The sequence below is a fragment of the Microtus pennsylvanicus genome, chromosome 18 (genome assembly GCF_037038515.1).
Source record: "Microtus pennsylvanicus isolate mMicPen1 chromosome 18, mMicPen1.hap1, whole genome shotgun sequence".
Taxonomy (NCBI): Eukaryota; Metazoa; Chordata; class Mammalia; order Rodentia; family Cricetidae; genus Microtus; species Microtus pennsylvanicus.
The window spans coordinates 6,423,750-6,439,567 of NC_134596.1; the positions used below are offsets into that span (position 1 = coordinate 6,423,750).

General features: G+C 41.0%; 1 protein-coding gene across 2 annotated transcripts in view; it reads right to left on the bottom strand.

The window, feature by feature from the left end:
- Nell1 (neural EGFL like 1) overlaps window positions 1–15,818 on the bottom strand; it is a 793,214-nt gene that overhangs the window by 14,901 nt on the left and 762,495 nt on the right. For both annotated transcript variants that reach the window (XM_075952299.1, XM_075952298.1), the window contains one exon: window positions 8,864–9,057. In XM_075952299.1, the coding sequence (XP_075808414.1) occupies window positions 8,864–9,057 (194 nt within the window). The remainder of the gene's footprint in view (window positions 1–8,863; window positions 9,058–15,818) is intronic.

The window sequence follows — 15,818 nt, forward strand, 5'->3', positions numbered from 1 at the left end:
GCTTTGATGGCTCCCTCCCTCAAGCTTCGACCACTGGGCATGGTCTTCACCATCACTGTAAGTCAAAAACTGAACATTTATCTTTAGCCCCAATCGTATGAACTATTAACCTTCTTATATTTAATATTGATGATCCATGGAACAGAGACTTATGTCTTCATTTCTCAGGTCAGATAACTAAATATCAGTCTTCAGAAACAAGGAGCGCCCTGGGTTTCTATCCCCATGGTTGCGTTTTCACTAAGCTTTCTCGAAGGCAGCCTACTTTGTTTTCTTGTTTCAGTTATGTGGCATGGTGTTGACTGATATTGAGCTCAATGAAGACCAAATCTTCATTAAGCCCTGCCCCATAGCCTGTGGCTGGTTGATTGGGAAGATAATGTGTTTTCTGATGCACACTGCATTTTGTCCTATTAGATCCGCCGCGCCTCTCCTGTCAGTCACAGCTTTTACCAGATATTGCATCTGTCATCTTCCACGGATCATGCAGCTTCACAGTTACTGACATCTACAACAACATGGACCTGCCCACGAGGTCTTAGTCCATTTCATCCATAAAATGGATGGTAAAGTCAGCAGAAGCTAAAGTGAAAAATCCTTAAAAGCACTACATTCCTACAGAGTGGAAGGGAAGTGCTGGCTACTTTTGCAATGACTGAAGAGGGTGGAGCGGCCTTCACTCAAATTTTATGTATTGTCTCTGCTATAGAAACGATAAGAGAGCACTGTTCTATAAAGTATCAAGAGATGATATACACACAGATACTTGCATGCATATATATGTTAATTTTACAAAAGCACAGAGCTTCTGTACATACGTGTGTATAGAGAGAGACTAAGATACGCACACATGCAAGAGAGAGGGAGAAAGAATTAAAGAGCGAGAGAATGAAGAAAGAGAGAGATAATGAATCTAAAGGTGAGCATGTGAGCTGAACCAGGTGAACTGATATTTTACACAACTTAGCATTGATCATAGAAATTTTCTAGCATTAAGTCCTCAGCTTATTGGCTTATATCTTGATTCCCATCATTTTCACTAAAATAATAGTAGCAATGAATTTTGTATAACCATGCCATATTTCTTTCTTATGTCAGTGCTGGGAATTAAACCTAGGGACAGACACATACCAGGTACACATTTTCCCACCCAGCTGTATCCCTGAGCCCCATCAACTTAGTTTCTGTAGCAATATACTTCATTTCCCATGAATTGAAGGTCTAAGTCTCAGAAACCGCATGGCAGAGCCATGCGGTTTCAATCAGCGCCAATCAAAACTATAAATTATTTTCACAGATTACTATATTTCTTGCCATGAGGTCCGATCCTACCTACTAGTTGAGAGAATGAATAGGAATAAATGGATAGCCTTCAGGGTGACTGCAGAATACAGCAATTTCACATCTCATCAATTACGAGAAAATGCCAACGAGTCCCCTCTTAGCTTCTGTTAGGTTTCAGAACAATGACAGTGTTCCTGTTGGCTTTGAATCACAGAGCAACTGTCAAGAAAAAACCTTTTTTGATAATGGAAATGCCAAAGGCGGCTTCATTAATTCAACTCGAATGAACTGTTATAAAAGCTTCCTTATAGTGTGCCTTCACACAGGACACCAAGTGTGGGTGAGAACAGGGCCCACTTGCAGCAAGCTGTCGTCCTTGCTTGGGTCTGTGCGCTGTTCCCAGAGCCTGACCTCTGTCCAACTAATAGGGTAACCCCAGTTCCACTGAGATATCAAAGCTGAATTCCCTCCCTCCTGCTCAGAACTTCAGAGTTTCCAAGTCATTTTATAAGGAAAGTTCAACCATGCACAACTAATAAGAATTAAAATATTTAAATTAATTCTAGATTTTTTAAAAGCAGGGAAATTCACACTGATAGAAAAATATTTCAATGTATATATACCGTGTAAAACTCTAGGTCTTAAATTTTAGATGACACATTTTAATTATTAAGTCACTGCAACACCAATCTACTTATCACAGACTGCAAAATTCAAATTCACATCATTGTCTGAAACTTTGAAATTGAGTAGTTGGATTTATGTGGCATTCTTGTATAGTCATTGAATAAAAGTATCAGCTCGCAGCTAGCAAGTTGATGGCCAGGTTTGCACTCAGCAGCTGCCTGATAAGGTCTCCTGGAACACAAGCATCTGAGCCAGTTCCTCAGATCCTGCTGATTTTACACCATAGTGGTGAGGTTGGATATTCGTGACACAGTACTCATAGTTTACAAAATTTAAAATTTTTGTTAACTAGGGCTTAATGAAAGTGTCAGCTGATTCCTGACATAAACTATAAAATTAAGAATATTACTATAGACCCATCTATTATCCTTTCTCACAAATTGGTCAGACTGATAGCCAATATTTTTCCAATTCTTGATAATACCACAGTCTACCAACTTTATCTTCTTTAAGCATGAGGGACACAAATATTTCCAGTGTTACATTTACATAAATTATACAAGAGATTCATGGAGGGGACATGACATTCCAATGTGGGAAATTAATAATAGAACAGACAGTAGACCCCCAAATAGACCCCCAAACAGACTCTTATGAAATGTCTTTTCTCTAAGATGCATCACTGCAGCAAGAGGAGGTTATAGGATAGGGAAATATGATTTTTTTTTGTTTTGCTGAGTAAGAGTTCCCACAAGACCCCTAAGTGACTCAAGCAGAAGGAAGCTCCTGAGCCATACATGGAAAAACAGCATGTGGCCAGTACAGCCAGTGTGCTGTAGCCCACTATCTCTAGTAAAAACATCACAACAAGAGAATCAGATCACCAGGCCAGGGAGGCAGAAAGATAGAAGTGATTTGGGGTTCTACATCTGTTCTTATGTCTACAGGCCAGAAGAGGGCACCAGACCTCATTCCAGATGGTTGTGAGCCACCATGTGGTTGCTGGGAATTGAACTCAGGACCTTTGGAAGAGCAGGCAATGCTCTTAACCACTGAGCCATCTCTCCAGCCCCCTACATCTGTTCTTAAAATAATCATTCTCACCCCAGGAAAATTTCAACCAATGGAAATTCAATGCAATTGGAGAACAAAACAACAAATGGGTATGCAAAGAAAGAGACCCCAGCAGATCCCGAGTAGCCATCTTCAGGATCTAGTCGGGTGAGTGTGCCTGAGGGCAGTTACTCACTCTTCCCAGCCCTCCAGCTCTAACTCAAGTCTCCCATCCCATGTTCCAGCCTAGTCTGCCTACCCAGCATGTGCTGCAGCCAACTTCTAGGCTTTAAAGCAGGAGCCACCTTGCCTGCCCACAAACTACAAGCCTTATCCATGCCACATCCAATCTCTCTGCACAGCCATACCTTGAACTTTCTTATCTAAGCCTGATGAGTTACCAAATCTTTTCCTTCATGAAACTTGCCCAGTCCCAGATCTACCCCTGCACTCCAGGCTTGGTTTAAGATGCACATCCTGAACACCAGTCCAGTCCCCGGTGTCCCCCTGACTTCATTCCATCTAAACTATATCCAAACTCTAGGCCTAACCTGACCCACACACCTCTCTTTTGCCCAAACCTGTTCTGTTCATATCAGGCAAAGAACTAATAAAAGTAGTCCACATGTCTTGCTCATTCAAAAATCAAACAATAAGAAAGATCAAAGCTTTACCTCCTTCTACAAGTTTTGTAAAATTGTTTGTCAATAAGAGTTTGTCATGGGAGCTGACAGACTCTGGAACAATAGCTAGGGAGCCTGCCTGGCACTTATGATATATGTGTAGTTTGGTCTGTTTGTGGGGCTTCCAATAGTGGGATCAGAACCCGTCCCTGGCATTGAGCTGACTTTTAAAAACCTAGTCCCCATATTGGGTTTCCTCACCCAGCTTTGATGCAGAGGCAGGAGCTTGGTCCTAACTCAACTTATCATAGGAAAAAATTCACCCAAACTGTGGAAATATACACCCAAACATGTACAAGAAGCATACAGAATGCCAAATATGCAAGACCAGAAAAGCATATCACTCTGCATATCATAATTCAAACACTTAAGTATATAGAACAAAGAAAGAATATTGAAAGCTGTAAGAGGAAAGAAAAGTAAATCATGTCATATATATATGACATATATATGTCATAACAGCTGATTTCTCAACAGAAAATCTGAAAGCTTGGAAGACATGGAGCAATACATTCCAAGTCATGAAAGACCATGAGAACAACCCTAAAGTACTAAACACAGCAAAACTATCTACCATAGATGCAGGATAAAGAAATTCTTTCTACAACATAAACAGATTAGAATATTTATGACTGGAAAACCTAAAAAAACACAAGAAGTAATACTTTGTGCTGAAAAGAGGAATAAAATTGTAGAAAGAAATACAAAGCCATGATTATTAAAACACGAAGCACCACTGAGAACCCAAACAATAGCACAATGACTGTAATCAACACACACTTTTTTAATAATAACTTAAATATTAATGGCCACTTTTCTCCAGTCAAAAGACACATTCTAGCTAAATTTATCAGTAAACCACGCCTATCTATTTGTTGAAAACAAGAAACACATGTGCCACCTGGTGGTGGAGTACACCTTTAATCCCAGCAGGTGGGAGGCATAGACCTGTAGATCTCAGTGAGTTTGAGGTCAGCCTGGACTACAAAGTGCATTCTAGGGCAGCTAGAACTGTTACACAGAGAAATCTTGTCTCAAAAAGATTAAAAATCTTTTGATTGTGTGAGCGTCAAAGCGTAGACAAAAATATTTCAATCAAATAGGACCAGGATGCCGGTAGGCATCACTCTCCTAGTATCTGAAAAGACAGAGTTCAAAACTAATTGGAAGGGATAAGGAGGGACACTTCTTTCTAATCAAGGAAACAGTTATTTAAGAAGACATTAATAATCTAAACATACAGACACCCAACTCTGGTACACCAAATTTCACAATTAATGTACTACTGTATTTAAAGACACAGATTGATATCAACCCACTAATATGTGGTGATTTCAATACCCAAGTCTTCCACAGACAGGCCATTTGAACATCAGAATTAAATAATATCATGCATTGGATAGGTTTAACAGATACTGTTTATTTTAAGCAAATTGTTAAAAGCATTGACCAAAATACCAAAGCGTATTCATTCTATTCAGCAGAATAGAGAAGCTTCTCCAAAATATATCACACCCTAGAACTCAAAGAAATCTTTCTAAGTACAAAAATATAAACATAATTCCATGTATTCTATATGACCATGATGCAATAAAACCTAAATGTGACAGAAAAAAAATCCTAGTAAGCACACAAGCTCATGAAGATGAAACAATTCATTACTGAATGATGACTGTGTCAAAGAAGAAATCAAGAAAGAGATTACTGAAAAAAATGAAAAGAAAATAGAACACAGCAAAACTTCTGGGACATATTGTATGCAGTCCTACAATGGAAGCTTACAGTTGTAAATGCCCACATTAAAAATCAGAGAGGGCACAACCAAATGACTTAATGATGTAACTCAAAATTTGTAAAAAGAAAAAGGAACAAAGTAAATCCAAACCCAACACCAGTCACAGATGCCCCCTTTGACTTGTTGGTCAGCATTGTCCAAGAGACTCTCCAAACACTGGAGACTATTGCCATTGCCCTTGGTGGCCTCCTAAGGGTGGAAGGCAGGTCCCTATTGCTGAGCCATGAACTTTTCTCAGCAGGAGAGAGACCATGACTAGTGCTTGGAACTTAGCCAGCAACCCAGAGTTGATAGAGTCATGAATCTTGAAGGAGAACCCACAACCTCCAGCTTTCTGTATAATTCTTAACTGCTTTCTAAACATGTGTCCTTTAAGCTATAGGAAAGTGGAGTTCTCACTCCTCATCAAGGAAAACATCTTTTATTTTTTTTGCAATAGACAGAAAGCATCACAGAAAACCCCAATAGATAAATAAGCGGAGTTCTTTAGCTCAGTTCTACCTGATAGATCAGAAACACAACTCTGTACATAGGGTTGGTACATAGGGCTCAGGGATCAGTGCAAAACAGGGTAGGAGAGATGGTAAGAGATGAAGAAGCTGGGAGTTTGCTGTGAGATTGTGTCTCCTAGAAATGTCAGAAGTTACACTCTTGAAGTCACACCAACGTAGCTATCTAAACATAACCTACATAGAGATGACACCAACACACATGCTACCCTGGACACGAGAGAGTTCATGGGCTTCAAGCTTAGGCAACTAAAATCTACAGGCAACTAAAGAATGCCGAGACTAGAAGAAGCAGTCTTCCCTGAGGAAGAGGTATCACTTGGTTGTCCCATGCTAAGTGGTCAGCCCTGAACATATGAAAGTTATGTACATACAGGTCCATACATTGTATGGATTGAGCAGGTTGTATTTGTATATTCAGAAGTACACACACACACACACACACACACACAACCAATTCAGGAAAAAAAAAAAAGGCCAAGATTTTGAAAGCAAGCAAGGGCTACATGGGGGTGGTAGGTGTGGAGGAAAGGAAAGAAGGGGGTATGATGTAATTATATTATAATCTCAAAAAGTTAAATATTATTTACAAAATAAATAGTTTAAATGTCATAGAGTAATGCATACAGTATCATTATATTTTTTATTTTAAACAAATTGTTAAAAATCAATCTCATGCTTTTTTTTCAAAAGTGTTGAAGAGTTGGTGGCAGAGGAATAATTATTAATACGGCTTATTAACAGGACTATAAGGATCGTTCACCCAGAGAATCAGGTTCAGCCCAGCTCCTCGGAAGATGTTAAATACATTTTAGGGAACAGCCGAGAAAAAGAGAAGCAGACTTCTGGGATTGTTAGGATAGTGAAGGAAGCCTAGGAGAGCATTCATGCTTGCTGGGTCTCTTGTTTTATCACAGACTTAAATCTAGCTGAAAATCGAGTTAAAAGTGCTTAGTTTCACAGTACTCAATCCTCTGGTCGCCTAGAATGCCTGAAAAATCTTGGGTGTAGGAAGGTTGTAATTACCCTTGGAAATCTGGAAAGAAGTACAGAACTTGGCCACTCTACTGCTGGAACGGGGATCCTTCTTTCATACTCTAGCCCATAATGACCTTTCCTTTCCCTGGAAAGAGGTGGTCTTTGTGTCAGCACCACCTGGTTAAATACTACACTAATAACATCTATTTGGTGGCTGATAATGTTCTGTCCATGTGCTATACTCCTGACCCGAGTGTTGGTGCTCCCAAAGCTGGCATGGCATCTCACCTCACTGGCTTCTAACACTGGGGTCTGCATCCTCTGTGGAGAAAAAGTGGGCTTTGGGACAACAGGAGCCCTCGGCTCTGGATAGTGTACGAATGGGTAAGTACCAGAGAGACATTAGAATTTTAGAGAGAGGATGAGTCTCTTGATCTATTAGAGGTATTTTCTTCATTGTTCAAAGCTGTGCTCAAACAGGAGATGATGCTGGTTTCTAATTATAGGCTATTTGGAACATAGCCCGGAACAGGGTACTCAATAAATGGGGAAAAATGGATCTAAATTTGGGTTACAGAATTAGGTGTATGAGGAAAAGGGAAAAGAGGTGCCATGGGTTAAGAACATGGCGATGTATCTCTCCCAAGTAGACCCGTGGCTTCTGATGCGGTGGGGCCAGATATCAAGGCAGAAGATAAATCACATGGGTTCCTCAGGCTCATCCCTGCTATGTTTCTGGGGGACACAGAATTTATCAGGAGACCTGGCTTTCTAAGAGGCTACAAAGCAACTAATATCTCTTGTTTTCTATGCCTAGAAAAACCCATGATTAAATCATTCCACCCTAATATGGAAGCCAAAAGCTACAGTAAAGTAGTTTTTGAAAAAAAAATAAAATAATTTGGCAAAATCAACAAAAGAAGAAAGAAAGCATGAGGAAATCAAACATTTTAACAAGCCCATTTTGTTCTTGTTTATATATATAAAATATATATATTCTATATTATTCTAACCACAGTTCCCCCTCCCACCCCACTGCCCTCCCCACCAGCTTCCCCCAGCCCACACCCCCATCCACTCCTCTCAAAGGATAAGGGCTCCCATGGGGAGTTAACGAAGTCTGCACATTAAATTACAACAGGATCAAGTCCCTCTCCCTTGTGTTAAGGATGAGTATGGCATTCCCCCATAGGGAATGGGCTCCAATAAGCTAGCTCATGCCCCAGGGATATATCCTGGTTCTACTTCCAGGGACCCCTGAGATAGTCCAAGGTTCACCACTGTCTCTCACATATGGAACAACAGGACCATCTTATAAGGCAGTAAGTTAATAGGACACTATTGCAGAAGCATGTCTCCATGCACATTGGACATTCCTTCCTGTGACTAAACCTAGGAGACACTCCAGCAGTGAGAAAGACAAAGGCGCCACCATACTACCGTCTCCATTTGTCTAGAATGAAGTCTACCCATTCACATCTGCCTACTACATCAAGGGCCTGGAAGCTTGGCTTTTCTGGGTGACGCTCCCCAAACAGTGAGCCAGTGAGTGAGAGTTCTTGCAAGTGACCATCTCAGATGGAGATTTCTGAATCAGCAACTGTAGAACACAGGATTACACAAACTCTCACCTGACCAACAACCGAGGCACTCTGTGGCTGTCAGCACAAGAACCTCCCTGGACCACCCTTCCCAGCTTCTCCTGATACATCGTTTCTTCTTACTGTTGTAACCCACTTGCCACAAAAAAAAAAAGACAGAGTAAATTCAAAGCCAGTTTGCTATTCATTCATCATCAGTTGGCTGTGTTGTAGATTAGAATAGAGAGGTCCTCTCTGTCCTATGTGTACCAAGTCAGAAAGAAGCCTGTGGCACACAGAGAGGAAGAACCAGCAGCGAACAGTACAGCTCCCGTCGCAGCCTGTCAGCCTCACCTTGCAGGAACACACGGAACACCTGTCTTCTCTCAGGATCCACACCTGCCCATTGTGCTTCAGCCCTCCTTCGTGGGGGCAGTCACCAGAGCACGAGGGCCCAGCGGGGCACAGGCAGTCGAAGCCTCCCACTAAGTTGATGCAGGCAGAGTCATTCCAACAGGTGTGGGTTCTTAAGGCACATTCATCAATGTCTGCAATAAACAAACCACAGAGCTTCAAACGCCAGCCAAGAGCACCCAGGAAAAGACAATAACCGTCAGTGACATGAAGCAACATTATCGTGTCTTTCCCCCATGCCAGGCACCTTGCCAAGCTTTCACAGGCATTAGGTCATTTCCTCTGCAAAGCAAATGCTCTGTGTTGGGGACCCATGGTGCTAGGCTCAGAGTTAAGGCACATGCCCACTGCCAGCTAGCCAGTGGCTGCTGTGAGTTCAAATTTATGCCTGACTAGTTAAAACATCCCCTTGCAGATCTAGTCTCATAATGACCATGAGTTTTATTAACTCGTCAACTACAGAATGCAGCCTTCGAAGCCTAGCTTTTCTAGAAAAATGTACATGTGGCTAAGCCACTGAGCAGAAACAACTGGATAATTAGGGCTGACTTGACTCCCATCAGCCTTAGCAAGATCCCGATGTCAGGGCTTTGAGTGAAGTGAGTGTATTATTCTTGGTAGGTGCCCTACTTAATATTAAAATAGGTTAACACCCTAATGGCCAAGAGAATGTCGGTCGGGGACACAGGAGGTATGGCATGAACATGGACGAAGGCAAGTATACTGAAGAGTGTGTTCGCTGACAAGATAATAGCAAAAGAAGACAAATTGAGTCGCTCCTTCTGACAGTTCAAACTTGAGTGACCCTGATGTCTCCAGCACACTCCTGTCTGGTCCTGCTTGAACTCTTTCCTGACAGCCGACTTGAAAGCCATCCAGTGTTGCCTTCAAACGGCTACTTTTAAAGAATGCACTCTTTGAAGTTAGATGAGCCATCTTCCCCGGCAGCTCCTGCACACTGGTACCATGTCATATCAAGACTGTACGTGGACTTTCTCCCTATGCCATTTTAAAGCTTTATTGGAAGACCTTCTGTCTGTCACAATCTTCTACCCCCGTGGTTAATACGCAGCCATGTCTACAAATACTCTTCAGGTGCTGAAAATCTACTGTGTACAAGGGGACTGGCTCAACAGAGGAGACTGATCTTAAAAATGACACGAAGGGACACGCAAGATACTGCTGTCATGACGCTGCTAAGACAGAACACTGGCTTTGACATCTATTGTCAGGCTACAAATCATTGGGCCGGGCTCCTGCAGGGAGGGAGGAATGTTAGAATAATGTCATTTAATGTGAAACCCATGTTAAAATCTGTGTGAAGCTGTAAATAATTCATTAGGATAAAAGAATCAACCCTCCGTGGAAAGGCTTCTTCTTGTAATAAGATGAGTGTTAACACAGAGACCACAACTGGGCAGTGTGCAGAGAGAAAAGAGACTTTGGAGCACTCAGCCCTTCGTGGGGTGTCTTCCTCAAACTCTTCCCCTCCGGGATCAGGGAGCTACAGGCAGGAGGAGTCAGAAAAATTGTCAGAGTCTGAAGGGATGGAGGACTCCAGGAAGAGTGTCTTCTAGCCACACGCAAGATGCACATAGAAACTCAGAGACTGTGGCAGCATGCACAGGGCTGCAAAAGTTCAAGCCAGACTGGGTACCAGCACTGAAAAAGGGGAGTGGACAGAGTCCCACCCCTAACCATTTAGGTTAGAAGTCATTTGAAATTAATAACTGCTGGGAAAGGGGAAACCATCTTTCTCCAATATGATGTCACTGGGTGGATCAAACACACTCTGGGGCAGGACCCATGGTCAGGAGTAGTTAGGCAACACAACACAGGTTCGATGATATTTTTGTGGATTTTTGTTTCATTTTGTTTGGCGTCTTTTGTACTGATCTTTTGCCTGTTTGTTTTGTGGGGGTTTTTTTTTTTTGAAAGAACAAGAAAAAACATCAAGTTGGGTAGATATGGAGATGGGAAGGATCTAGGAGGAGTTGGAGAATGGGAAAAGCATAATCAAAATTTTAAATATATTATATATTTAAATATATATATATAATAAAAAGAATCAATTTGGAAATCTTACATTACAATTTTAAGGCCGTAACAGGAATTTCCCCTGATATGTGTACTCAGCTAGGTGTGTGCGCTTGTGTGTGGTTCTGCACAGATATCGACAGTGAGGCTATGCTGACAGGTCCAACGCTTCAATGCTATTGGAGGGAGTTGTGGTATACTGATCACAAGAAAGAAAGTGAGCACCAGTGTTTTAAAGAGGGAAAGCTGGGGTACAGCTAGGCTACCTTGCATGTTAGCTGTGGTTGCTTCTGGAGGATTCTGTTCTACTGTGCCAACTCAATGGCTAAAGTGTACGACAGTGTTCTCTGGTTTCTATTTACTTTCAACAACTTCCATTCTAGACTCTAAGATTAGTTTCTAGATATTATATCTTCCATAGATCCCTTGAGTACTTTTAGTTGACATTCTGAGTGTAAAATGATGCAATTACCCCAAGTGTGTTAGAGTTTTGAAGCAATTATGACTTAAAAATAATGGGAAATCTATGACCTGTGTTCTCTTCTTGACTGCAGGGACCATATTGCTATAAAACAGATTCATGGCAACAATACAAGAAGACATTAGGTAGTTTCAGTGCTATATTTTTTGTGACACAGGGGGCTGAACCTGCAGTCTTGTGCATGCAACACAGGTGCCTTTGGAATGAGCTCTATCCCCAGAGCTGTTTTTACTTTTTTATTTTGAGAAAATGTCTCCTGACATTGCTTAGCTAGCTTTGAACTCACTCAGGAGCCCAGGCTAAACTTGAATGTGCAATCCCCTTACACAGTCCTCTAGAGTATCTGAGGTTGTAGGTCTGTATCCCTAGCCACACATAGCAATTATTTGTAGAACTTATTTCTTTCTAAGATATACTTTCTCTTTTTGTCTTACCAACTGAAGTCTCAGGGAAGCCATTTAGTTAATAAACAAAAGCCATAGAAAGGAGGGCAAAATTCAGTGCCTGGATTCCGTTCTTGGCCCTGTGATATTTCTTATCCTATGATGTTTCTCAGAGACATGGCTGCCTCATTATAGGGCGACTCCATTTTAACCTTTTTATATATGTGCTGTAAATATTTTAGGAAGCTTCTACAGTAATAGGGTTTCCTTCTGACTCTATTTAAATGTCTGTAGTGTTACTTGTCCCTTTCTTTAAAGGGAAATAGTGGAACTCTATCCTTATAACCCTTCTGAGTTACATTATTCTTTAATTGTTTCATTTCATATGTGAATATAATATATTTTCATCATAATCAATATCTGCTTCTTACCAATTCCTCCCATTGCCCTCACACATTCTTCTTTCCAACTCCATGTACTTTTTTTAAACCTACTGAGCCCACTTAGTATTTTACTGTTAGTCTATAGATGACTATAGGGCCATCTACAGGAATATGGGAAGATAACCACGGGCTACATCCAAAGGAGCAAACTGACTCTCTCTGTCCAGCAGTCATCAATTGATGTGCACATCACTACAGGCAGAAGGTCCATTAGGGCAGAGTTTGCATTCTATTGGTCACTCTTCCCAGTGCTCCCAATGGCAGAAAAGATCGTAGACAATCCATCTATTTATATAACTTTATATAATACATAAATTCATGACATTTACAGCAAACAGTATTCACACAGCCTGTATCAACAAAACTTTGGTTTTGGAGTGCTCGGTAAGCACAAGGAATAACTAAAGCTTTGCCCTCCAAGGGAAACATGTCCTTACTGAGTTATAATCTGAGAAATTCTTGATTCTAATCTTAAGTAGGATAAGCATATAAAATGAATAATCATAGTGAAATAGGAAAGCAAAAGCTCATCCCCCAAAGAATTTCATTTTTCTACTAATATTTTTAGGAACATGGCAGAGGGGACTACAATCAATCTCTCCAGAATCTCTCTACAAATATAATTTCAACCAATCCATTACCAATTTTTGTTCTCTCTAAACTAATCTCAAAATTGACAGTTAATTACCACCCCTAAAATGTTAATTCCCATTACCAAAATAACAGTTCAGTATTTGGCTATTTCAAATTGACAAAACTGCAAACACATTAGCAGTGTTTCCCTTTAGCAAAACAGTCAGGATAATGATAAGAATACCTACTGTCCATAATAAAAAACAATGTGGAAAACCCGTTTTTCCCCCCTGCAGAATGAATGGATTTCAAAGTCAATACAGGACCGTGTTGCCGACAGAGTTCCATGTAATTGCTTTACTTATGACACAGAAACTTAATCCTGCTTCCATGCAATTTAACAGATTTATGGAAAGCCAGATGTTAGCAATTATGGAAACTGGCATTATTCATATTCTTGGTAACACAGACCTGTTTGCTCTGCACAAAGCCAACTTAATCTATTACACATATCCCAAGGCATCCAAAAGGAAGAGGCACCCTATTTACATATTGCAATTGTTGTTCTCAGCTGTGCAAATGCAAAAGGCATCTCCCAGGAGACTTCTCCAAATCGTCAGACAGGCACGCAGCCTGACAAGGGACAATGTAGCAAAAAATCAACCAAAGCATTTCCTGCACAAATCCACAGTCATCACAGGAGCCTTGTTTTTCTTACAGTAAATACGGGTTTTCTGTGGTTTCTTTGCATTTCTCCTTTGTAGATTTATTATTTAAATACTCCATGCTTGACTGAGACTTTGCTCAATAAGATTCCATGGCTAAGCCTACATTAGAACGAATTTTCTTCCATTGGTATTTTCACAAATTCTGAAAGCTCTGATTAGCATACTCCATTTTGCCTTAAGAGACGTCTAGTTGAATACAGTCTGTCTGATTCCTTCTTTGAGTTGAGTTTGTGGGTTACTTGAGCATGGAAGAAAATGTACTTCAGAGATGTTTATATCAGAGGCAATCAAACCATTTTCAATTTAGCCCCCAAACAATTTTCCTCCTCCTCGAGGGAAAAAAAATGGCTCTGCAGGAGTCTTAATACCATCAAAACTGTAACACTGCTTGCCTGAGGAACTGGAGCTGCTATAGGTCGATTTCCGAACCCAACACAAACACCCTTCCCAAGGGTGAGCAGCAGTTAGGTCAAGAAAATGAATTGTTTCCTTACCCCACATTTCTCTTCCTTAAATATTTTTTTTTTATAGCATATCAGACTGAAAGCAGGTGATATGTCAGAAAAGAGAAGGTAGCCCTGGGTTTGAACATTCAGCTGTGTGAGTTCCGGCTTGGAAACCATTACCTGACTTTAGTGGCTCAGAACTGAGCACAGAGCTAGGGGTTTTATTAGTGATAGAGAGGCGGAGCTCAGGTGCCTCCCCCACACCCACAGCAGGATGACTTCTTTATGGTGGTAGAAAGATTATGAGAAAAGGTGTGTATATTGCGCATCAGCAGAACAGTGCCACAAAATGCAGAAAAAGACAAGGTCTCCTGCAACTTGCAAAGCAAAGGGCTTACACACTATCAAACTGCACAGTTAGCTCCAGGACCAGAATAAAGCTTCATAGCCACAGACCTTGTATTCATTCAATCTGTCCACTTTCAGCTAGGCAGTCTGCTTTGGGGCATAGACTATTAAAAAATAAGGCTGACACACATAACTTGTGGAAGTTACCCACAAGCACATTGGGGGACCAGATCACCTCACGGTCGCAGGGCATGAGACATGTATCTAGACGAGATAAAAGGGGCATGCTTCATATTGTGCCATGTTGTATGTCGTTGGAAGTTTTTAGTGCTCCTCCAGGGTCACCTTTCCACTCTCTCAGTCCTACTGAGAAAATTCTCTAACTAAAGGAAACTACGTGGTCTATGCTAGCTATTCCTGCATGGGGTTCATTATTTTGATTCTTGGTGTCAACGACTAGGAGCTGCCACTAATGCACTGTTGCCCCCTGCATGTGTAAAAGCTTCCAAGGGACTTGTCTTCCCAGCTCAGGTTCTGCGGCTTCTCTTGACAACTTATTGCAAAACCATTCCCTAGACTTAGCAAATATTGAAACACTGTTATGAAATTTTTGATCAGAGAGCTTTCATCAAACTCTTGAGGGTCAGTATTCCCTTCATCATCTTCTCAACTAACCATTCTTTCAGTTGCTAAAAATCGAGCAGCTAATTGATCGATTCACCATGCTTATAGATTACTGTGTCAGGCCTACGGAAAAAGATACAATGGGAAAGGGAGATGGGTACAGCCTCATGGGAAAGGATGCTAATGTGTACTATTTTTAAAAGTTCACGTTTCCCAAAGTACCAATTCTTGTCTATCTTCTTCCTTCACGCTCAGGGGAGAAGACTTGAGACTAGTGAGTTACCTCTGAAATGTTCTTGTTCTGGAAATGTTCTGGAAAATGCGTAACTCCGAGGTCCAGTTATCCTTTGCAAAACGCTAAATTTAATAAAGTGCCATCCAACACCCGTTTGAAGATGCTGACCTTCCACTACTGGTCCTGGTCCATTTCCTAATATACGGTTTATCACTTAGGGTTCATCTCTTCTTATGAGTCCCACTCTCCTTAGAGTTCTTCTCTATCCAAGAATTCCCCATCTCTTGTTTCCCAAGGCTATAGTCAATCTTCATTCCAGTCCATATCTCTTACCATGCAGCCAGAATTCTCTTTCCTAGCTTTGTAAAGGTAATCTATAATTCTGAAGTCTCACACAAATTCCTGAGTTTTGGCCAGCAAGATTCAGGAATGTCACCACCCCAAGTCCTCTGTGACCTTGTTCTACAAATCTTGCACTGAGGTTAAGTACTGGATATAATTTTTAATCCTCCATGAACTCACCGTGGTTGCTGGCTACATTTATTTACAGAATATGCAGATTTGGGTGTTTTACTGCAGATGGAGAAAAGAGCGCTT